General features: G+C 37.2%; 1 protein-coding gene across 1 annotated transcript in view; it reads right to left on the reverse strand.

Annotated features, from left to right (window-relative positions):
• Window positions 1-24,228, reverse strand: part of LOC106084264 (uncharacterized) — a 39,698-nt gene extending 15,470 nt beyond the window's left edge. Inside the window, exons 1-2 of the mRNA XM_013247838.2 lie at window positions 23,110-24,228; window positions 7,385-8,743 (exon numbers count right to left, since the gene is read on the reverse strand). Of these exons, the coding sequence (XP_013103292.2) occupies window positions 7,385-8,743; window positions 23,110-23,601 (1,851 nt within the window). The 5' untranslated portion in view covers window positions 23,602-24,228. The remainder of the gene's footprint in view (window positions 1-7,384; window positions 8,744-23,109) is intronic.
• Between the last annotated feature and the right edge of the window lie 687 nt (window positions 24,229-24,915).

Below are 24,915 nucleotides of genomic sequence, written 5' to 3' on the forward strand. Positions count from 1 at the left end.
GCGTACTGTGTGAAAGATTAAAACCTAAAGTCAATGAGATAATTGGGCCCTATCAATGCGGCTTTAGACTTGGTAAATCCACCCTAGACCAGATATTCATACTGCGCCAAATCCTGAAAAAGACCCGAGAAGGACAAATTAACACCTACCACCTCTTTGTTGACTACAAAGCCGCCTTCGATACTCCTTTACGTTCAAAGACTCTGCAGGATGACACTTGCTGATACGCGTTCCTCAGTAAGAATAGGAAAGAATCTCTACGAATCATTTAATACCAAACGAGGTTTCAGACAAGGAGACAGCCTCTCGTATGATCTCTTCAATATTCTGCTGGAGAAGATTATACGAGATGCAGATGTGAATAGATATGACACACTAAACACAAGAGAGCACATGCTACACGCCTATGCCGACCATATCGATATCATAGGTTCGTCACCGGAAGTAGTAACTGCAGCCTTTGAAATAATCGAAAGAGAGTCAGTGAAAATGGGTCTTGCAGTAAATGGAGATAAGACGAAATGGATGGTTTCCACTCCCAAAAAGCCTTGTACAACCGAGCAGATAAAGAACATGGAGAAAGTTGGGAACCACAACTTTGAGATAGTCAGTAACTTTATCTGCCTCGGAACCGCCGTAACCGAAACGAATGACACCAGTTTTGAGATAAAGCGAATAATAATACTGGCAAACAGATGCTGCTTTGGACTAAGTAAGCAGTTTAGAAACAAGGCCACCTACACTTTACAAGACACTGATACTACCCGTGCTGTTATATGGTTCTGCAGCATGGGTACTTGTGAAAGCAGATGTGGCAGTGCTTGGAGTATTTGAGAGAAAGATTCTTTGTAAAATATATGGACCAGTTTGCGTTAACGGAGAATATAGGCGACGTATGAACCACGAGCTGTATGACGACGATAGCATAGTTACACGCATCAAAATACAACGGCTGTGTTGGCTAGGTCATGTTGTCAGAATGGATGAAGAAGCTCCAGCAAAGAAGTCTTTTGAAGGCAAACACAGTGGTACACGCAAACCGGGAAGACCAAAAGCCCGATGGAAAGATCAAGTTGTGGGGGACACCTCGAAACTTGGTGTGAGAGATTTTAGAATGAGCGCAGAAGATCGAGGCGCTTGGAACGCTATTCTACGTTCGGCTAGTGGAAGAAATATTCTGTCATAGCCAATTAAATATAATAATAAATAAATAAAATAAATATCTTTTTTATACCCTCCAACATAGGATGGGGGTATACTAATTTCGTCATTCTGTTTGTAACACCTCGAAATATGCGTCTAAGACCCCATAAAGTATATATTGTATATTCTTGATCGTCATGTCATTTTAATTCAATCTAGGCATGTCCCACCGTTTGTCCGTACGTCCGTCTGTCTGTCGAAAGCACGCTAACTTTCGAAGGAGTAAAGCTAGGCGCTTGAAATTTTGCACAAATACTTTTTTTTAGTGTAGGTCTGTTGGGATTGGGTCTTGACTTCTTGAGCCTCTCGAGGGCAATTATAGAGCAATTCTCGCCCGATATGACTGAAATTTTGCACGTGGTGTTTTGGTATCACTTTCAACAACTGTGCTAAATATGGTTCCATATAAATCGATCTTGGGTCTTGACTTCTAAAGCCACTAGGGGGAGCAATTTTTTCCGATTTAGCTGTAATTTGCAAGTAGTGTTTTGATGTCACTTCAAACAACTGTGCCATGTATGGTTCAAATCGGTTTATAAACTGGTACAGCTGTCATATTCACCGATCTTCGATCTTGACTTCTTGAGCCGCTAGAGGGCGCAATTCTCATTCGAATTGACTGAAATTTTGCATGAGATGTTATGTTATGACTTCCAACAACTGTACTAAGTATGGCGTAAATCGGTACATATAAACCGATTTAGGATATTGACTTCTTGAGCCTCATCCGATTTGACTGAAACTTTGCACGAGTTGTTCTGGTATCACTTCCAATAACTGTGCTAAATATGGTTCAAATCAGTTCATAACCTAATATAGCTACCATATAAACCGGTCCGATTTGGCTGTAATTATGCACATGGTGTTTTGCTGTCATTTCCAACAATTGTGCTAAGTGTAGTTTAAATCGGTTTATAACCTGGTATAGTTGCCATATAAACCAATCTGGGATCTAGAGCCTCCAGAGGGCTCAATTATTATCAGATTGGGCAGAAATTTTGTACAACTGCTGCTCCCATGACCTTCAGCATACGTGTTCAATATGGTCAGAATCGATCTATAGCTTGATACAGCTCTCATATAAACTGATCTACCGATTTTGCGTCTTGAGTCCCTACAAGGCGCAATTCTAATTCGAATGGACTGAAATATTATATAATGACTTCTACAATTTTCAGCATTCAATTCATTTATGGTCCGAATCGGACTATAACTTGATATAGCACCAATAGCATAACAGTTTTTTCATTAGTTTCATTATTCTTTGTTTGCCTAAAAAGAGTCATCGCGCAAAGAACTCGACAAATGCTATCCATGGTGAAGGGTATATAAGATTCGGCCCGGCCGAACTTAGTACGCTCTTACTTGTTTACATTAAATATTTAGTACGATATTGGTTTGTCTTTGTGTATAAGTACATTTTGGTGTTTCCATGGAATAGAACCCACTAATGTTTTTAAGGTTGCCATCATTGGCGTGGCTTCACATTTTTCATAGGGGGAGCTACAGCCTAACCAAAAAAAAAAAAAAACAACAGCAAAAAATATTTAGCTCGACCGGGCAGAATATTGGATACCTCCGGTATATATAAACATAATTTATCGGCACCCTTAATCTCCTCGCGCGACCGGAGCGGGTCACTATCTCCACATTCAATTGCGGAAAATGTACCATTATGCACCTGCAGCAGCTATATCGAGATTTGGTCTTTATTGGACCTAATTCGCCACAAATCAAAGGCTCTAAATCGGGAGATAGTCCTATATGGGGCTATATTAGGATATAGTCCGATGTGGGGCGCCCGAAAGCATCTATTAAACTTTTTCAAAATTCATTAATTTTTTTTATTGTGGTATTACTCTATAATATAGGTAAACATTTTTAAAATAAGAATATTGAGTGGATTGGTTTTTTTTTTCAATTTTGGCCAGCTTCCCACCTTGTCTGTAGGTCTTTCGATATCAATATCAGGGAATTACATTCAATAGTTAACAATAGTTAATACTAACAAAAATTCTGGGGGATGCTACAGATTCGCTGAGGGGTGCTGCTTAGCACCTATTTCGTCATAAAATTATACAAATCTAATTCTTCACCCTAAAATTTGTATTTGCTATGAAAGTTTTTGAACTCTGCATTGCTATAAAAGGCCAACATATTGCTTAATATTTGTTGGATATGTTGTCTGGAAACAGATAGATCCAATTCGCATTATATTTGTAGCCAGCTCATGTTTTCATTAGCTGCTTGGTGTCGGATTAACACTTTTGTCAATGGTTTGGGTATATCCACTCCGCTCAGCGCTGCTATAGTTGCAGAGTGTTAACAAAAAGCTAATGTTTTGTGGTGTGGACTGATTGCAGCGGCAATTACCACTTTTCTTTTAGTAACTAACCTAATTTCAATAATCATTCCGCGCCCCATACCCGAGAAGAATGAGGATTTCACAGTACACAGAAAAAAAGGAGTTCAATCACGAAATTAATCGATCCAATTAATTTTTTAATTAAAACAGCTTCAATCACGAAAATTATTATCAAACACAGTTTTTAACAAGTAAATTAACAAGTAAAAAGGCGTTAAGTTCGGCCGGGCCGAACTTTGAATACCCACCACCTCGGCTATATATGGAAACCACCTTTCGTCAAAATCCGGTGAAAAATGCATACTTTATGCCCCAGTTATATCAAAATTTGTTCCGATTTGGACCAAATGCTACTCAATAGATCCACTCCGCTCAACGCTGCTATAGTTGGCAGAGTTTTAACAAAAAGCTAATGTTTTGTGGTATGGACTGACTGCCGCAGCAATTACCATACCCGAAAAGAATGAGGTTAATTCCTATCAATTGCTGCATATTTCACAGTACACAGAAAAAAAACGAGTTCAGTCTCGAAATTATTTGATCCAAATAAATTTTTAATTAAAACAGCTTCAATCACGAAAATGAGAACATCAATCACAGTTTTTAACAAGTAAAAAGGCTTTAAGTTCGGCCGGGCCGAAATTTGGGTACCCATCACATTAGGTATATATGGAAACCACCTTTCGTCAAAATCCGGTGAAAAATGCATACTTTATGCCCCAGATATATCGAAATATGTTCCGATTTGGACCAAATACTAATAAGTACAAGTCATTGCTCAATTGGGTATAATAAAAAAATATTGATCTTTTTAATAGCAATATCTAAAAATAATCCGATGTGAATTATATACGAGACGGATGTCGAAAAGCCTAACATAAGTCACTATGTCAAATTTCAGTGAAATCGGATTATAAATGCGCCTTTTATGGGGCCAAGACTTTAAATCGAAATATCGGTCTATATGGAAGCAACATATCCAAATCTGGCCTGATTTGGGCCAATTTGCAGAAAAATGCCAAAGAGGCTAACACAACTCACTGTCCCAAATTTCGGCGAAATCGGACAATAAATGCTTCTTTAATGGGCCCTAAACCTTAAATCGAGAGATCGGTCTATATGGCAGCAATATCCAAATCTGGACATATCTGAGCCAAATTGAAGAAGGATGTCGAGTGGCCTAACACAACTCACTGTCCCTAATTTCAGCAAAATCGTGTAATAAATGGGGCCTAAGACCCTACATCGGAGGATCGGTATATATGGTGGTTATATCAAGATATAGTCCGATATAGCCCATCTTCGAACTTAACCTGCTTATGGACTAAAAAAGAATCTGTGCAAAATTTCAGCTCAATATCTCTATTTTTAAAGACTGTAGCGTGATTTCAACAGACAGACAGACGGACATGGCTATATCTTCTTAGATTTTTCCGCTGATCAAGAATATATGTATATACTTTATAGGGTCGGAAATGGATATTTCCCCATCCTTCGGTGGTGGGTATAAAAAATGTGATTGAAGATATTTTAAATTAAAAAAATTGCATATTCAATTAAAAAAATGGTTGAACATTTTTGAATTTTTTTAAATTTTAAATTATTTCTTTAATTGATCCAATTAATTATTTAAATATCAAATTTAATTTTTAATTCAATTAATTAAAAAATTATTGAATTATTAATTATTGAAAATATGCAAATGTTGTATTAAAAGTTTTGCGAAAACCCCTTCGTATGCAATGTGATTCACGTATGTATATATATATATATAAAACTCCTGGAACATATTTTCATAAATAAGATTAGAATTGCATTTAGAAGTTTAAAAGGTCGTCGAAAAACTGTTTGTGATGGACAGTCATAATAGTGCTGTTGTTTAGACCCAACTGCACTGTAATGAGAGTTTCTGATTCAATTAAAAACTGATTACTGCCTTGACCACTAAAATTTATTTTGTTTTTGTGTTACTCGATTCGTTCGCCAATTCAATGAAAACAGATATTTTCCCTTAATAAAATCAGCTGTACCCAATGCGAACGAATCGATTGACAAAAAGAAAAATAATTAAAGGTGTAGGCCTTTATTATTTAATTGAAGAAGATCAAATTTTCAATCAAATTTTATATATAAAATTTTTTAACATTTCAAAAATTCCAATTACGATCCAAGTTGAAAAAAAAGTTCAGATTCCATAAAACAAATTTTTGAATTATTTATTTTTTTTTTAATCTTAAAAAATTTCAATCACGATCGTTATTGAAAAAAATGTAAGATTCAATTAAAAAATTTATTGATTCAACATATATTTCAATTGAAAACATTTTTATTTTCAATTGCTTTTTTAATTGATTGAATTTATTATTTAAATGAAACAAATTGTCGTAATACTTTTTCTGTGTAATTACAAAAAAAATTGGAAATTGTTGACTTTTTAGCTCCTAAATCTTAAATATTTACTAATGCATATAAATATTTTCTATGGAAATTTTAAAAATTCACAGAAATAAAAAAAACGGTACTTTGGATGAAGTCGTAAAAGAGAATTGGTTATGGAATAGAAAAATGTTCGAGGTGATAAACTTTCTGATCTTTAATTGCTGTTCAATTACTGGTATAATTTAGATGGAAAAAAGCACATATAATTATTTGTCTGGAATACGTATGTAAATGGGTCCGACACGAGTTTGGTCTGAACTGGTGCCAAAACGTATATAGATCGCATAAAAACCGATCCTCGTTTTGGTTCTTGCACAGCAGATTAACGCAATTTTGATCCGATTTCGCATACATTTTCAATTCTGATATGGCAATAAAAATCTGTGTTTGATCTGATTCGGTACTGAAGCTGATATAGCCTCCATATAACCGTTTTCCCATTTTTGTCTTAATTTTTGCCCAAAAAAAAAAAAAAAAAAACTGAAGAATGACAATTTGTAAGGGCCAGCCGACCTATTTGTGCTTTCATCTGTGATTGAAAGTCAAAACTCTCTTTAAGAACAAGTAATCTCCATTTTGATGTAATATAAAACATTTTTATACCTCCATAACAAGATGGGCGTATCCATACACCGTCATTCTGTCTGGAATACATCGAAGTATTGGTTTAAGACCCCATAAAGTAAATATATTCTTGACCGCCATGATTTTCTTAGTCGATTTTGCCATGTCCGTCCGTTTGTTTGTCTGCGGAAAGCACGTTAACTTTCGAATGTTGTTCTGTCATTTTCCATGACATTCAACATTCAAAATGTGATAGAGCTCCCATTATACTTCTTGAGCCTTTAGAGGGCGTAATTCTTGTACGATTTGGCTGAACTTTTTTACAAAAACTTTGCCTATGACTTTAAACATACGTGCCAAATATAATCTGAATCACTCTGTAACCTGATGTAGCTCCCATATAAACCAATCTACCGATTTTACTTCTTGAGCTTCATCATCACCTGATATATGTAGGTCGAATAGCATTGCATTTCTTATCCATTATTCTTTTTTTTTCACTTGAGAAATGCGATCCATGATAGAGGGTATATAAGATTCGGTCCAGCCTCATCGCGATTTTACTTGTTTCCGTTAAAACATATGTTCCATTGAATGGGTCCAGGTGGATGTGTTTGGTAATCGTTGTAGCGTTCACAAAATACTTTGATAAGCGAAGATTAATGGGACGTTCGTGGGCAAATTTTGCCATTTTACCATAGGTAGCTGAAACCATTCATAAAAGTTTTTTAAGCGTGTTTTAGTGTTTCAAAGCTGATCGGTATTTATGTATGTCGTTTAGTAATAAATATTGGATTTTTTAATCTTACTCACGTTCTGTAGGTCATTGGTTAGGAACATGGTTCCTTGCAATTTAAAATCCGGTATTATGGCCTGCACCCATTTTGGTCTTAGCTGTTTCCTTATAAAGCGTAATTTTGGCCCAGAACGCAGAGACGCCGCCGCTGCTACTAAATCCGTATTGTAGTCTGGGAGAAGAATAATCAAATTGTAATTGGGTGTATCCAATTCCAATTCCAAGACGCTCATGCGCAAACGCTCAAAATATTTGTAATACAAGACTGCGTTGTAAACTTTGAAGGTGGTATAGATTACCTGCTGGTTGCTCAGATAGAAGACGTGCGTAATCACGTCTGTGTTGTAGTTTTGTTTTGCGGCAGACGGAGAGGAGTTAAAATAGTTTGGATCCGTGTCCACTTCAAATTCTTGGGAAACCTGAACATATGCGCCCGACGGGGGAGTGTGTAATCCTGCAACTGGTGCTAAATTGTGCAAATACGATTCGCCATTAAGTAAACCAACGAAAAGATTCGAATCAAAGTCCTTGAATCCCGAGAGGTGACGTTTTCTTCTATTTATTCTTAGATGCTTAGAATTCCGCTGTGATGGTAAATAATTGGATTGGGGGACTTTTGCTAAGCGTGGGGCTTGCAGTTTACTGTTTGGTAGACGAGTGACTCGTGCCTGTTGAATTCGTGAAAATGGCTCCGAGTTCTCTTCAGCCACAAAGGAGGATATGAGTTCGGCGGCTTCATTGGCAGTTGCGGCTGTTGGTGGAACAGTTGTTGTTTCCGTAGTTGTATCTTCTGCTGGCGTTGTGGTTGTAATGACTGCCTCCGTTAAAGGTTGGGTAATTTCAGTGGATGTCTCCACTGTATCGCTGGTAACCGGGTACGTGGTAGCAATTGTGGGTAGTGTTGTTGTCGTAACTTGCTCATTAGTTGTTGTTTCCATCGTTGTTGTAGTTGACGTTGTCGCTGGTGTCATTGTAGTGGTGGCAGTTGGAGTCGTGGTGGTAAGTACTTCTGTCATTGTTGTTGTGTCCTGCGTAGTTGAAGCTTTAGTTGTTGTGGTTGTATCTGTCTCAATTTTGGCTGTAGTAGTGCTTAAAGTTGGGGTTGTAGTAGTTGGTGTTGCCGTCGTCGTAGTCGTAGCCGTTGATATTTTAGCACTCGATGTCATAGTCGTTGCTATTGCTGCCGCCGGTGTCGTAGACGTTGGTGTCATAGCAGCCGCAGTAGTTGTTGGCGGTGGTGACGTTGAAGACATCATATCCACGCCCAAATCATAACCGTAAAACATAAGAATCGCCTCAAAGTCGCGTGTTATGGTAACGTTTTCCTTATTCAAACTTAGACCCTTTAATGGGTTATCCGAACCAAAAAAGTACGTCTGCAAATAGAAAAACAGATAAACGTTTTATTTAATTTCTGCAGCAATTAGCTATGGCCACAATTGAAAGCTCAAACACTCACTGACCCAAGCTTGTAACCATATAAAGAGGCATAATAGGCACAATTTCTCGGCCGGCTTGTTTGTTTGGGACTGAATTAATTTTAAGTAGTAAACCCATGAAACGATTTGTGGTCATCATACGTACACCTACGCTGGTAGGAGGAAGTTCAGCGACCTTTATGTTGGCGGCTTACAAGATTTATACTTCCATGCCAAATTATTCATAAGAATTATTGTTGAATAAAGAAGCTGAGGTGCTTTTGTTTGGAAATTTAATTCAAATGGAGTGGTTGAAGCTTCTCACCAATATCCCTCACAAAGTAGTTCATCATGTTTATAAACCACCAGTTATTTTGGATTAGAGATTATGGCATACAATTTGTGTAATGAAATCTATTTCCGTTAAAACCAAAAAAAAAAATTGTTTAAATTTAAATAAGTATTAACCAGTAAGGAAGGGCAAAAGTCGGGCGGTATCGACTGTATAATACCCTACACCTACCCTGTAAGTACAATGTGGGAGCTATATCCAATTCTGAACCAATTTTGATGGTCCTCGGTGGATGTTTTCAGATGGATTATTAAACAATCGTTATCAAATTTCGAACAAATATGTTCAAACTGTAATAACTACGGCTGACAAATTCCAACATTATTGCAAATTACCCAAAATCTGACGAACACATATATGGGAGCTTTATCTAAATCTGAACCGATTTCGAGCAATCCTCCCAGATATTGTGGTAGCCGCCGAGGAAAGTGTTGTGCAAAATTGGTCAATGCCAAGATTGGTCAATAAATGTTCTTGGAATGGCTGTTCGAGTGAAAATCGGACGATATACATATATGATAGCTATATCTAAATCTGAACCGATTTCTATGAAATTCACCAGTAACATCGAGAGTCATAAGAAAATCCCTCCTACCAAATTACAAGAGAATCGGTTAACAACTACACTCTTTATTACAATATTTCTCAAAATCGACATATATATGGCAGCTATATCTAAATCTGAACCGATTCCAAGAAAACTTCTCAGATATTATGTTAGTCGGCGAGAAAAGCGTTGTGCGAAATTTTGGCAAGATTTGTCTATAAATTCGATTGCTGTGGCTATAGAAGTTAAAATCGGGCGATGTATATATATATATATATATATATATATATATATATATATATATATATATATATATATATATATATTTGAGCTGTATCTAAATCTGAACCGATTTCCATGAATTTAACCAGTAATGGCGGGAATCAAAAGAAAATTCTTCCTTCTAAATTCCGGAGAATCATTTAACAAATGGCGATTTCATTGCATTATTACTGCAAATCGGACGAACATATATATGGGAGCTATATCCAAATCTGAACCGATATTTTCCAATTTCAATAGGCTTCGTCTCTAGGCCTAGGCCTCTAAACATGTCTGTGCCAAATTTGAAGACGATTGGATGAAAACAGCGACCTGTACTTTGTACACAAATTAACATAGACAGACAGACGGACATAGCTAATTCGATTCAGAAAGTGATTCTGAGTCGATCGGTATACTTATCAATCTATCTCTCTTCTATCTGGGTGTTACAAAAGGAAAGAATTGCTATGATATTGGAGCTATAATATCAAAATATCGTTCGATTCGGACCATAATTGAACTGAATCTTGGAGACCATAGTAGAAGTCGTTGTGTAAAATTTCAGCCAATTCGAATAAAAATTGCACACATAAGGGGCTCAAGAAGTAAAATAGGAGATCGTTTATATAAGAGCTGTATCAGGGTATAGACCGATTCAGACCATAACTGACACATTTCAGTCAAATCGGATAATAATTGCGACCTTTAGGTGCTCAAGAAGTCACGATCCCAGATCTTTTGATATGACAGATATATCAGGTTATGGACCAATATTTGGCACAGAAGTCATAACAAAACACCTCTTGCTAAATTTCAGCCAAATCAGATAAGAATTGCGCTCTCTAGTGGCTCAAGAAGTCAAGATTTAAGATCGGTTTATATGGCAGCTATATCAGGTCATGGACTGATTTGAACCGTACTTAAAATAGTTGTTGGAGGTCATAACAAAACACCTCATTCAAAATTTCAGCTAAACCGGAATAGAATTGCGCCCTCTAGTGACTCAAGAAGTCAAGATCCAAGATCGGTTTATAGGGCAGCTATATCAAAGCATGGACAGATATGGCCTATTTACAATTTCAACCGACCTACACCTAATAAGAAGTATTCGTGCAAAATTTCAAGCGGCTAGCTTTACTCCTTCGAATGTTAGCATGCTTTCGACAGACAGAAGGACGGACGGACAGACGGACGGACATGGCTAGATCGACTTAAAATGTCATGACGATCAAGAATATGTATTCTTTATGAAGTCTCAGAGGAATTTTTGGAGGAGTTACAAACAGAATGATGAAATTAGTATACCCCCATCCTATGGTGGAGGGTATAAAAAACAATGTTGTATTTTAAATTGCAAAATGTGCAGTTTTGAAAAACATTGACGGACTACCGTATCGTGATTACTTCTCTACCAACCAGATTCATCAGCATGTTATGTGAAGTGGATTAATATGTCATCATTTCTTCTCTTTTTTTAATGGCGAATTATTGACAAAAGCATGTCTTCAGAGTAAAATATACATATTTGGACTATACTCAGTACACTTATAGGTCAGCTGATAAGAGCGAACACCGACTGCTGATTGTTTGCCGTGAATTTTGATGTTTTTAACGACAGAGTATCTGTAATAATAACATTTTTGCAATTTCAGAGCAGCAGCCTGATTGCTGAAGTTTAGGTTAAGTAAACACACACATGTGTAGGGAATGAAGGATAGTGGACATTTGAGAACAACTAGAATACACCCAGCCCTATGGTTGCTAAGACAGCAGTCAGGTCAACTTTCCAATTTTCAGCACGCAAAAACTATTTTTTCAAAAAAATTTCCCTGAGTGTAAGCATGTTGGCAGACATAATATTTAGAACGTGACGTGCAAGAATTGTGCTAAAACGGTAGAGAAAAATAAACTATGTCGAATCGTATATGGGTCTATTGAAGGTATATTAATTTTGATTTACTCTTTGCAATACATCCGAAAATTAATTTTTCCCACACATGGCCTCTAAACATCAAATCGAAAGCTTTGGTACAGGCACATCCTCCTACAGAAATAAAGAAGAAAATCTGGTGACTGATACAGATAGTGTGCTGAGGATATGGAAATAACATTTTTCCCAGCTGCTGATTTCCAAAGGTGATGGTTATGAGTACACAGCAGAACCAATAACTAGTGATGGCATGTAGCCATGTAGCAGTAATTCGGCTGAAAAACAGTAAGGCAGCAGGAGCCTATGGGTTGCCGGCTGAACTGTTTAAGACCGAAGGCGATTCGCTGATAAAGCATATGCATCAGCTCATCTGCGCAATTTGTTGACTACAAAGCCGCCTTCGACAGCCCTATACGTGCAAAGGTATTTCAGGCCATGCCTGCTGATGCACGCTCCTTAAAATAGGACAGAACCTCTCCGATTATATGCGGGTGTTAATAGGCATGGCACACTACTCATAAAAGAACATATGCTATTGTACTTGCCTTTGCCGACGACATCGAAATTGTGGGTCGGTCACCGGGAGAAGCAATCGCAGCCTTTGAAAGTATCGAAAGAGAATCAACGAAATTAGGTTAGGCAATACATAGAGATAAAACAAAGTGGATGATATAAATTCCCACAAAGCCCTGTAAACCCTATCAGATAAAGAAAATAGAGAAAATTTGTAACCACAACTTTGAGATTGTCGCAACTGTATCTACCTCGGCACCGCGACACCAGTTTTGAAATAAAACGAAGAATAACATTGGCTAAAAGATGATATTTTGGACTGATCAAGCAGATGAGGAGCAAAGCCATATCTCGACAGACAAAAATTACACAATATAAAATACTGATACTACCCGTGCTGCTCCGAAGCATGGGTACTTGCGAAAGCAAATGGGGCGATACTTGGAGTGAGAGAAGAATCCTTCGTAAAATATATGGACCAGTTTGCGTTAATTGAGAATATATGCGTCGTATGAACTACGATAGCATAGAAGTCTTTTGAAAGCGACCATAAAAGAAACCCCAAAAGGAGATGAACAAAACTCCGATGGAGTGGCCAAGTGGAGAGCAACATCTTGAAACTGGGCGTCAGAGATTGGGGAAGAAGCGCAGAAGATCGAGGCGCTTGGACATCTATTCTACGTTCGGCTTGAGTAATAAATTATCTGTAATGGCCATTTTTTTTGAAAAATTACAATTTTCAATCCTGATCTTATTTTTACTAAAAAGATTAGTACCAACCTTAAGAAATACTCTTTTAGAATTAGACTTATTTCTTAAAATTGGTACTATTCCTATTTCTTGCTGGTTCCAAAGTGAATGGAGTCGTGCTCTCCAAAAACGCCAGATCTCGGAGATGCGTGCACCGATTTAAGCGAAAATTTGTATGACATCTTATGGTACTCCAAAAACACGAAATTAAAAAACAAAAGTAAAAAAAATTGGGGTCAAATAACTTGGAGAGACGCCCCATCCCAAAACCCACCCGAACGGACATATGTACCGATTGGGATAATATGGGTATCAAATGAAAGGTATTTAAGAGTAGAGTACGAACTTGGCATTAAAATATTACCCTAAGTGTTGGGGAGCCCCCACCCCCAAAAACAGCACCCAACAGGACCCTTTAACCGCTTTGAGCAATATGGGTATCAAATAAAAGATATTTGAAAGTAGAATACAAATCTGACACTAAAAATAATTTTTTTGGTATCTGAGGGCCCTCTCCACCCCCAGCAGGACAAATTTTGCGATTAGGACAATATGGATATCAAATGAAAGGTATTTAAAAGTAGAGTATATTGCTGATATAACAATTTATTCCATGGTGTCTGAGGAGACACCCCCCCCCCCACAACAGGACATGTTTACCAATTGGGACAATATAGGTATCAAACGAAAGATATTTGGAAGCTGTGTACACATCTATTATAAGAATTTGGGGCCTCCCCCAAAAACCATCTAAACGGTCATAAATTCGGATGGACACAGGAGGACCCGCGAATCTTTAAGAATGTGGTACCCCAAGTGGTCGCTTTGAAATATGATTTTGAATGTAGATAACCAATACAAAAAAATTAATTAGTGTGGATCCGAATATGAATATATTTTGATAGCCTCCTTCTAAATGCTTGACATTATGGGGCTTAAACAAAATCGTGCTCTAGCACGATGCTGATATTACTTCAGGATTCGCCTCTATACTCCCTTCAAACCGGTCATGATTGCCTACCATGTCGATAAATAACAGGCATTTGATAGTAGAAATCGAATTTGATATCCAATTTTGAGGCCAACCAATGACAGTTGTGGCTCAAATTAAAGAAATTTGCTCATGTTTTTATTTTAAAAGGCTAAGTACGTGAGTGGCTGCCCCACCTTACATACCCCTCAAACTGGACATATTGGTGGATTATGGCAAAAAGGGGCTCAAATCTGTATCTGTTTCATGGCCAAGTGTTTCAGGGACGCCTCACCTCATAAACTACCCCTAAACCACACATATATACCGACTATAGCAATATGCAGCTTCAATGTGTTTTTTGTGAGTGGAGAATAAATCTGATATCCACTTTCGGGGCAAAGAGTTTGGCTACTCCAATCCACCACCAAATCTAAGAGAATGTTGCAGATCTAACATCCAAACTTTAATGGGCGGACCCTCCCCATACCCTATTTTCAAAAACGCCAGATCTCGGAGATGGGTGGGGCAATTTTAGCGAAATTTAGTTTGTTAAAATTTTGTTTGTTATATACAGAAATTTGTATCCTTATTTAGGGTGGGATATCTAGGGAGTCGCCCCGCCTCCAAAACCATTAGCCAAATGAAATAAAAACCAATAATGACAATATGGGACTCAAATGAAAGGTATATGAGACCAGAGCACGAATCTGATATATGGGAATCCGCCTCACCCCCATACCGGACATATTTACCGACCATAGCACTATAAGGTTCCAATGAAAGATATTTGGAAGAAGAGGACCAATATAAAATCCAGATTAGCGCGAAATATCTGGAAGGCCGTACCAGCATCCCCAAACAGGACTTATTTCCTGACGTGACCGTATGGGGCTCAGATAAAATAAGAGAGTGAAAGAAGGCGTAGCGGAGCGTACCCTGTCCAGCTAGTATATAGTCTTTGGCCTGAAAGGTTGTAGAAATATTGAGAAGATCAGATGGAGGGAAATGCTTTTTGCACCTCTTGAGAAAGAAAGAAAATTCGAATATATGATTTCCATCCTCATTCCTAGAACATCAAGAGTATCGAATTGCTCAACATAAACCGCACTGGGTTTATGTGCATTACAAACTACCCAGTTCAATCGACCACACTCCAAAATGGCCAGTAAGTTCCGGCTGAGTTTATAATCCATAGTCCGCATCTTGTCCTCAATTTCTTGAAGACTCGGCCCATGGTCGAAGCAAATGAATTACAGAGGTTGGTGACATCCGCGAATGAGTTGATGGGATGCAAAGTCTGACTCAAAAGATCTTCATTGAAAAAAAAATAACATATCCGATAACAGTCGATAAAACGTACTTTTCCATAAATTGTACAAAAACCAGTAAGAAAATCCTTCCTGTCGAATTTCGAGAGAATCGGTTAACAAATGACCATTTTATTGCTGTATTACTTCAAATCTGACGAAAATATATATGGGAGCTATATTCAAATTCGAACCGATTTTTATCAAATTCACCAGTAATATTGAGAGTCAGAAGAAAATCCTTCCCAACAAATTTCAAGAGAATCGGTCAACAAATGACCATTTTACTGCTGTATTACTGGAAATCGGACGAACATATAAATATATGCGAGCTATATCCAAATCTGAACCGATTTTTTCCAATTTCAATAGGCTTCGTCTCTAGGCCGAAAAACAAGCCCATACCAAATTTAAAGACGATCGGATGAAAATTGCGACCTGTAGTTTGTAGACAAATTAACATGGACAGACGGACAGACAGACGGACGGACAGACAGACAGACGGACTGACATAGCAAAATCGAATCAGAAAGTGATTCTGTGTCGATCGGTATACTTATCAATGGGTCTATCTCTCTTCCTTTTGGGTGTTACAAACTAATTCACTAAGTTATAATACCCTGTACGACAGTATTGGTGTAGGGTATAACAAGTAAGGGCAGGCTAATTCGGACGAAGCCGGCCTTTTCATATCCATTGGATATGCAGGTTATGTCTAAGAATTTAAAATTTGCCTTAATTTGCTATGTTAATGGTTGTGCAAATTTTTGAGAAGATCTATTAATAAATGGGTTAGCAAAGGCTTTAAAAGTTAAAATCGGGAGATGCATAAATATGGGAGCTATATCTAAAACTGAACAAATTTCTATTAAATTCATCAACCACCAGAAGGGTTATAAGAGCCTTCGTGTCAAATTTTGTGAAGATCGTTTTACAAATTACTAAATTATTGAGTATTATTCAAAATCGGACGAAAATATATATGGGATCTATATCTATACCGATTTCTATAAAATTCAACATCAATATCGGAAGTCATAAAGAAAACTTTGTGCCAATTTTCGTGTGAATAGGTTAACAAATGGCCCAATTATTGCAACACTAGTCTAAATCGGACGATTTAGAGTAGTGGGTGTTATATCTAAATCTTTCTATGAAATTCACGAATAATGTCGAGACTTATAAGAGAATCCCTCGTGCAAAATTTCGTGAGAATCGGTTTACAAATGACGATAAAATTGCAGTTTTAGTCCAAATCGGACGAACATATATATGGAAGCTATAACTAAATCTGAGCCGATTTCTATGAAATTCACCAGTAATGTCGAAACTTATAAGAGAACCCCTCTTGCAAAAACGATTTTTTCCAACTTCAATATACGGACATAGTTAAATCGAATCAGAAAGTGATTCTGAATCTATCGGTATACTTATCAATGGGTCTTTCTCTCTTGCTTCTGGATGTAACAAACAAATTCACTTAGTTATAGTACCCTGTACCACAGTAGTAGGGTATAAAAAATAATCTCTCTTGGCTTCAATATAAGTTAATGCAAGTTTTATCGATTTATGATACGTACAGGTTAAACAAAAATTACAAACTCCACTAAAAAATTTAAGGGTAACCAGCCGTATTCACAAAAAGTTACGGAGGCTTTATAAACTACTAATAGGTATTTGCCCCAAAAACCGTATTCACAAACTTTTAATAGCCTACTATTGGGTTTAAAAAAGCTTTGTTCAGTGTTCATAAGTTATTGTAGGCTCTGACCTACTTTAACCAAATAATAACCTCACTTATTGTAATTTCTGCATACACTCGCAAAATAATAATATTGTCCAATAAAATATTTCGATAAAAATCTGTTGGAAAAACAAAGAGTTTTTTAAGAGATTTTGGAAAATGATCTCTTAGTGATATGCAGATAAATATATTTTATACTACCATGTTATTTAACACACATTTTTTCAAACTTTGACAAAAACAATTTCTTTATGTGTCTACGACAGATAATCGAACGATTTTGAAGCGGACGCGTATACATGTTATGAAACATGGCAATGAGAGTCCCAAAGAGCCAAAAATAAACATTTTTTAATTGGTGTCTCCCATTATTATACCTACCAACGAAGGATGGGGGTATATTCTTTTTGTCATTCCGTTTGCAACACATCGAAATATTCATTTCCGACCCTATAAAGTATATATATTCTACATCAGCGTAAAAATAAAGACGATCTAGCCATGTCCTTCCGTCTGTCTCTTGTAATCACGCTACAGTCTTTAAAAATAGAGATTATTAAGCTGAAACTTTGCACAGATTCTTTTTTTTCGTCCATAAGCAGGTTAAGTTCGAAGATGGGCTATATCGGACTATAACTTGATATAGCCCCTATATAGACATATCTGCCGATTTGGGGTCTTAGGCCCATAAAAACCACATTTATTATCCGATGTCGCCGAAATTTGGAACAGTGAGTTGTGTTAGGCTCTTCGACATTTTTATGCTACTTGGCTCAAATTGGTCCAGATTTGGATGTAGCTGCCATATAGACCGATAGCTCGATTTAAAACTTGGCCCCATTAAAGCCCGGCTCGCTTTTAGTGATGCAAACTAAATAAAACAAACAATAAAGAATATTTTTATACCTTGATATTCTAAGTCGATTTAGCCATTTCCGTCCTCCAGACCACCCGTCTGTCTGTCGAAAGCACGCTAACTTTTGAAGGAATAAAGCTAGACGCTCCGATTGTCAATACGATTACGACTGCAATAGTGGGATCTTTCAATAACCGTCGTTCGCTTGGAGGAAGGAAATCAGCCTAAGAGAAACCCTGAATGACCGAAGAGATCATTTCTGTGAACAGGTCGATAGCGTTAATGTAACACAGGAGACTCCTCAAGGGGCGTTTTACCGCCACTCTTATGGTTGCCACAATAAATAGTCTACTACACTGATTGAAAAAGAATGGTACTTTACCAATACCGGCTGATATCATTTTATTCGAGTAATTGGCAAATATTTTTAATACCATTAGGTATCAATTTAATACCAAACGAAGGAGGTTATTAAGAATTGTCGGTGTCACATTTGTATTCGTGGCAACGCGGCAAAAAGCGTTGTTTAGTTTTATTCTTAAATTATTGACGCCATTAATAACTATTTGTTTTAATTTAATAAAATGTTTGCATACGATTTGTATGCGTGAAAACGTACCCAAAGCTGTGAAAATGCACAAGCATAAGCTCTAAGAAAGTTATCTATATCAAAAACATAATTGAAATCAAATGAAAAATCACTTCTGAGAATCAGTGGATGTGGATCATTATTATTTGCAATTATTAACAAGCATACATAACCGAAATAAAAAAAATTAAAATTATATTCAATGGTTTTTTATTTTGGTTCATTTGGTGTGGGATATACAGGTGATAACAAGAGTGGTATTAAAAAAATAACGGTTTGGTACTAAAGCCAATAACGTTTTGTTACTAAAACAATAACAGTTTGGTATTTAAACCAACACCAGTTCGGTAATAAGGCTAGTACCAAAGGGTACTAAACATTTTACGTTCATCCACACCATGCGGTATTGCTTTGTTACCCTACGGTGCTGATTTGCTACCAATACCGTATAGTAATCTAATGAGCACGTTTGGTATGTATTTTTGTCTGGGTGTACGGATCCTGACTGAGGAAGAGACGATGTTATAATACATCTAAACTGAGGAGAGGCTAGGGCTAGACAAAGAGAGAGAACAGCCTGTTTACGAGTAAGACCTAGATGGGATTCATTGAGGATCCACGTTTATTTGTTTGCTTGTTTTGTTGATACCTGTCATTACAATATCAAATTCTTATACATGAATTTAAATTTAAAGAGTGGATTGCATCGAATATGTATTTTTAGAAAAATAAAAAATAATAATATTATTATAAAATTTAAACAATATAAGTAATTTTTTCAGGAATTATATTTAAAACGAAGTATTTGAAAATTGTTTTCTTGAAGAGTGTGGCATTACTTATGGTTTGGAAGTTGGATGACAAACGGTTCCAAAGTCACATACTGTTGATTAAAAGTTATTTCTCAGAGTTTGAGGTACGGAAGCGTGGTAGAATAATATTTAGTCCTCTGCCACATCGAGTAAAATTGCGATGATCATAAATATATTTTGGCAGCTTAAGGCAAATAATTTTTTGCAACAAAATAACGCATTTCGCTTTGAGGAACAATGAGTTTTCGAAACAAATGCCGAATATTTTGAAGGCGAACTGAGAAATTCGTTCTCTCCTTTTCTTATTAAATATGTAGCGAGCAATATTATTGAAGCTTTCTCTCCGTTTGTTGAAGTCTCTCGAATGATGAATCAACAGTTTTTATAACCGAGTTGTTCAGAGTAGCTCTATCTGGAGGAATTTGGGTAGCTAGTTTTTTTTGAGATTTTCATTAGCTTTGTCTTCGACAGATTGAGACAGTGACTTTTTTAACTCGCCCAGTTCTGAATTTCATTTAGATCGCAATTAATATTATCATACATGATTGTACGCAATTTGGTATGGCGCTGGAGATAAGCTGAACATTGTCAGGGTACATTTGCATATTACAATCCATCCGAATATCAGATAGATAAATTATTTATATACACAGAAAAAAGTAAGGGACCAAGGATACAGACCTCAAGGATAGAGCCCTCTTGATACATCAACTGTTGCAGATGTTATATCGCCAACATTGACGGATTAAGTATGATAAATTACAATAGCTTATAAGCATGTTTGGAGAAATGAAAAAGTTTGTCAAGCTTCCAGATAAGAATATTATGGTTCGCTGTGTCAAAGGCTTTGCTGTGGTCTAGTAGAATCAGAAATGAGATCAGTTTATATTCGAGCTATGTCAGATGATAGACCCATTTTGATAGTACTTGGCACAGCTGTTGAAAGTTGTAACAGAACACTACATGCAAAATTTCAGCCAAATTGTACAAAAATTGCGGCTAGAAAAGTCAAGTCGGGAGATCGGTTTAAATGGCAGCTAAGTCCAAATCTGAACCGATATGGCCCATTTGCTAACCGCAACGACCTACTTCAATAAGAAGTGTCTGCGCAAAATTTCAAGCGTTTAACTTTATGCGTTTGACCGCTATATTGATTTCAAGCTTAAAACAAGTCACTATTTAAAATTTCAACGAAATCGGCTAATAAATAAAGCTTTTAAGGGCTTCAGACCCTTAACCGGTAGATCGGTCTATATGGCAGCTATAACCAAAAATCGTCCGATCAGAACCATATTTAAGTCGGATGTCGGAAAGCATAAAACAACTCGTTGTTTGACATTTCAGCGAAATCGGGTAATAAAAAAAAAGTTTTATGGGCTTCAGACCCTTAACCGGCAGATCGGTCTATATGGCACCTATATCTAAATATAGCCCGATCTGAACTATATTTAGGTTGGATATCGGAAAGCTTAAAACAAGCCACTATTTCAAATTTCAACGAAATTATAAATAAGGCTTTTATGGGCTTCAGACACTTAATCGGCACATCGGTATATGACAGCTATATCTAAATATAGCCCGATCTGAACCATATTTGAGTCGGATGTCAGGAAACTTAAAACAACACGTTGTTTTAAATTTCAGCGAAATCGGGAAAAAAAGCTTTTATGGGCTTCATACCTTTGACCGGCAGAACCGTCTCTATGGCAGCTATACCTAAATATAGCCCGATCTGAACTATATTTGGGTTGGATATGGGGTAGTTTAAAACAAGTCACTATTTAAAATTTCAACGAAATCGGGTAATAAGCGCAGCTTTTATGGGCTTCAGACCCTTAATCGGCAGATCGGTCTATATGGCAGCTATAACCAAAAATGGTTCGATCTGAACCATATTTGAGTGGGTTGGCGGAAAGCTTAAGAAATCGGGTAATAAAAAAAGGTTTATGGACATCAGACCCTTAACCGGCAGATCGATCTATATGGCAGCTATATCTAAATATAGTCCGATCTGAACCAAATTATAGTCGAATGTTAGGAGGCTTAGAATTTTTTAGTTGTAGCGAAATCGGGTAATAAATAAAGCTTTTAGGTGCTTCAGACCCTTTATCGACAGATCGGTCTATAGGGCAGATATATCTAAATATGGTTCCATTTGGTCCGTTCAAAAACTTAACCTGCGTGCTGGAAAAAGACGTATCCGTGCCAAATTTGAGCTCAATATCTCGATTTTTGAAGGCTGTAGAGTGATTACCACAGTCGGACGGACAGACACACGGACATTTTACGATGATCCAAAATATATATATACTTTGTAGGGTGGGAAATGGATATTTCGGAAATGGATATTGTGTTGCAAACGGAATGACTAAATGAATATACCCCCTATCCTATCGTGCTGGGTATAAAAACTTTATTCAAAAGAAGGGAAAACATTCAAATAAATCGGATTATTGAGTTAATAAAAACTTTAATTGGATGTTTTGACTTGTATTAAATCCAAATTGCAAAATTGTAAATTAATAATACAAATTCGTTTAAAGGTCCGATTTTAGTGAATTTTCTAATTGAATGTTCAATTCGAATTTTCTTAATTGAACATGGTTTTTTTTCTGTGTAGTCTTTATTTTTTTGCGCTATGAAACGACACACCTATGTCTTATAATTGGACGGCTGAGCGATCGAAGCAAAAACATGCGATGTTGGAGCCCCATTATTGTGCGTCAATTTGTACACTGGTTGGAAGTTTCATGGCTTTTATACCCTCCACTATTGGATGGGTGTATACTAATTTCGTCATGCTGTTTGTAACATCTCGAAATATGCGTCTGAGATTCCATAAAGTATATATATTCCTGATCGACATGTCATTTCAAGTCGATCTAGCCATGTCCATCCGTCTGTCTGTCGAAAGTATGCTAATTTTCGAAGGAGTAAAGCTAGCCGCTTGAAATTTTCAGTCCGGTTTGACTGAAATTTTGCACGTGGTGTTTTGGTATCACCTCCAACAACTGCGCTAAGTATGGTTCAAATCGATCCATGTTTTGTTATAGCTGCCATATGAACCGATCTTGCGTCTTGACTTCTTGAGCCTCTAGAGGGCGCAGTTCTCGTCCGATTTGACTGAAATTCTGCTAGGTATGGCGCAAACCGGTACATAATCTGATATAGCTGTCATATAAACCGACCTGGGATCTTGACTTCTTGAGCCTCTAAATTTTGTACAACGGCTTCTCTCATGACCTTCAACATACGTGTCTAATATGGTCTGAATCGATCAAAAACTTGATACAGCTCCCATATAAACCGACCTCCCAATTTTGCTTCTTGAGCCTACAAGGCGCAATTCTTATCCGAATGAACTGAAATGTTACACAATGACTTCTACAATGTTCAGCATTCATTTATGGTCCTAATCGGACTATAACTTGATATAAAGAGATACCGCGCATAGAACTCGACAAGTGCGATCCATGGTGGAGGGTATATAAGATTCGGCCGAATTTAGCACGCTCTTTCTTTATTACTTAAATTTTTTTTTTTGTACTCAAAATTGTATCCTTTTGTTGGTAAAGTGTTTGCAAAACTGGTCTGCAAACAAACTGGATCCCAAAATTAATATACCACCATTCTTCGGTTCGTTCCAAGTAAAATGTTGCAATTTGTTTTCTGATTTGTCATACATACCCTTAGTCGTCGATGTATGTCGCGATATCCTACTCGAACAATATCCCTATTATTTGGTAACTGCAAGACGCTCTTCAATTCAGTGGCACTCCTTCCAGTGGAACCCTCGTAAAGAGCAACAAGAACGCTCATAAGAGCAGTCGGCGAAAATGCAAAATTGTTCCTATTTAAGATCGAATGATAGTGGAGAATGCGATAGGCCAAATCATTTGTAAGATCTACCATACATTCAGCCGGTGTTAACTCTCTTCCGGGGATATGGGTCATCTGTGGCGGAGAGAGTGGTGGCGGCGGCGGTGGTGGTAAAGGCGGAGGCAAATGGGGTCTCCCCAAGACACTTGATCGAAACTCATGATGCTCATCGGCAATGTGTATCAGATGTGCACTACATGACATTGACGATCTCCCTGGCGGCGACAGAAATGCTCCAATGTAAAATGTTAGAAGCACGCGAGTGACGTTGTTGCCGCTTTGGTGCTGATGATTGGCCATAATGGATTGTAATTGTTTGGCGATTATTTTCCCTCTACGCTTCCGTTAATCGTTCAAACGGAATGTATAAAAAACACTCATACATGCATACATATGCACACTCACACCCGCACCCGCACACACACTCTAAGCTTGAGAGATAGATTTTAAATAAAAACTTTTATTGCTCCAAATAAAAATGTCAATGCAATTTTTTTTTTGGTTTTTGTTATTTTGGACCAAATTTTAATTAGAGCGCAATTATTATTATAATTTCTTTTTTATGACCTCGAGAAATTTTTTGTAAGCACCATACCGTTTCCACTGATAATCGCATAATTAATAACATCAGAAGGAGAAAAAAGTTGAAATGCACTTTAGAAACACACCGCACTATTCTATTCTATTTCAAATTACCGCCGGACATTTAAATTTGTACTTCGATCAAGGCTCTTTTTAAAATTATTATTCCCAACCATCTATCGATGATGATGAGGTTGCGAATCTCGCTTTTTGCTTTCCAGCCAACTTATAGAATTTGTATTTGGGATTTATTTCGTGAAAACAGCTCGTCACTATTTGATTGGCGTGGAGTTTTCGTTAACTCTTCGAAGCGTTAAATCTTTCACCGAGAACCGTTTGGGATGATCGTTTCGTGCCAACTAAAATGTTGTATGCTGTGTGCAAAGTACTTGTATGAACATGGTCTATGGCTGTTGGCCCTATGCTCTTTCGTGTACACTCTGGTAATTAGTCAGCACCGAAAAGTACCTACATACATTAGGGTTAGCCGAGTTAACTTTACATGTAATATGGAAATAATTTCAAAGCCTAAGATAGGTTGGCAGAGTACAAACCTCGCCTTTACATGGCTGCCATACCAAATGGTACAATACCTTCCAAATGTCGCCAGCATTAGGAGGGGATAACCACCGCTGAAAATTTTCATGATGTTCTCGCCATGTCCGTTATAGGCGGACATGCTCACCTCTGCTCTACGGTGGCCTGATGTGAGATCCGTTATATATACGAGGTCTCTACAAAAAGTATTGCAAATTCTGTATTTTAAAAAGTGTTCATTTATTCATGAATATCAATTTTGTGCCACAATAAACGTTGCTTCTATCCAAGATATTGTAGATTCACCATACGTGAAGTGACCATCTATCCTTTTTTGGGGGTTTATCCTGCTTTTTTGACGTCCATCCCTCCTATTTCTTCAATCTCACCAAATCCCGCTTTTCCTAAGAAACTGGCGATTTTTCGGAAAATTTTCCGCTATTTTATAGAGAAAAAAAAAGTGCTTGCCGATAGCATTTCAAGAAAACATTTTTT

The sequence above is a fragment of the Stomoxys calcitrans genome, chromosome 2 (assembly GCF_963082655.1).
Source record: "Stomoxys calcitrans chromosome 2, idStoCalc2.1, whole genome shotgun sequence".
In the NCBI taxonomy this organism is placed as follows: Eukaryota; Metazoa; Arthropoda; class Insecta; order Diptera; family Muscidae; genus Stomoxys; species Stomoxys calcitrans.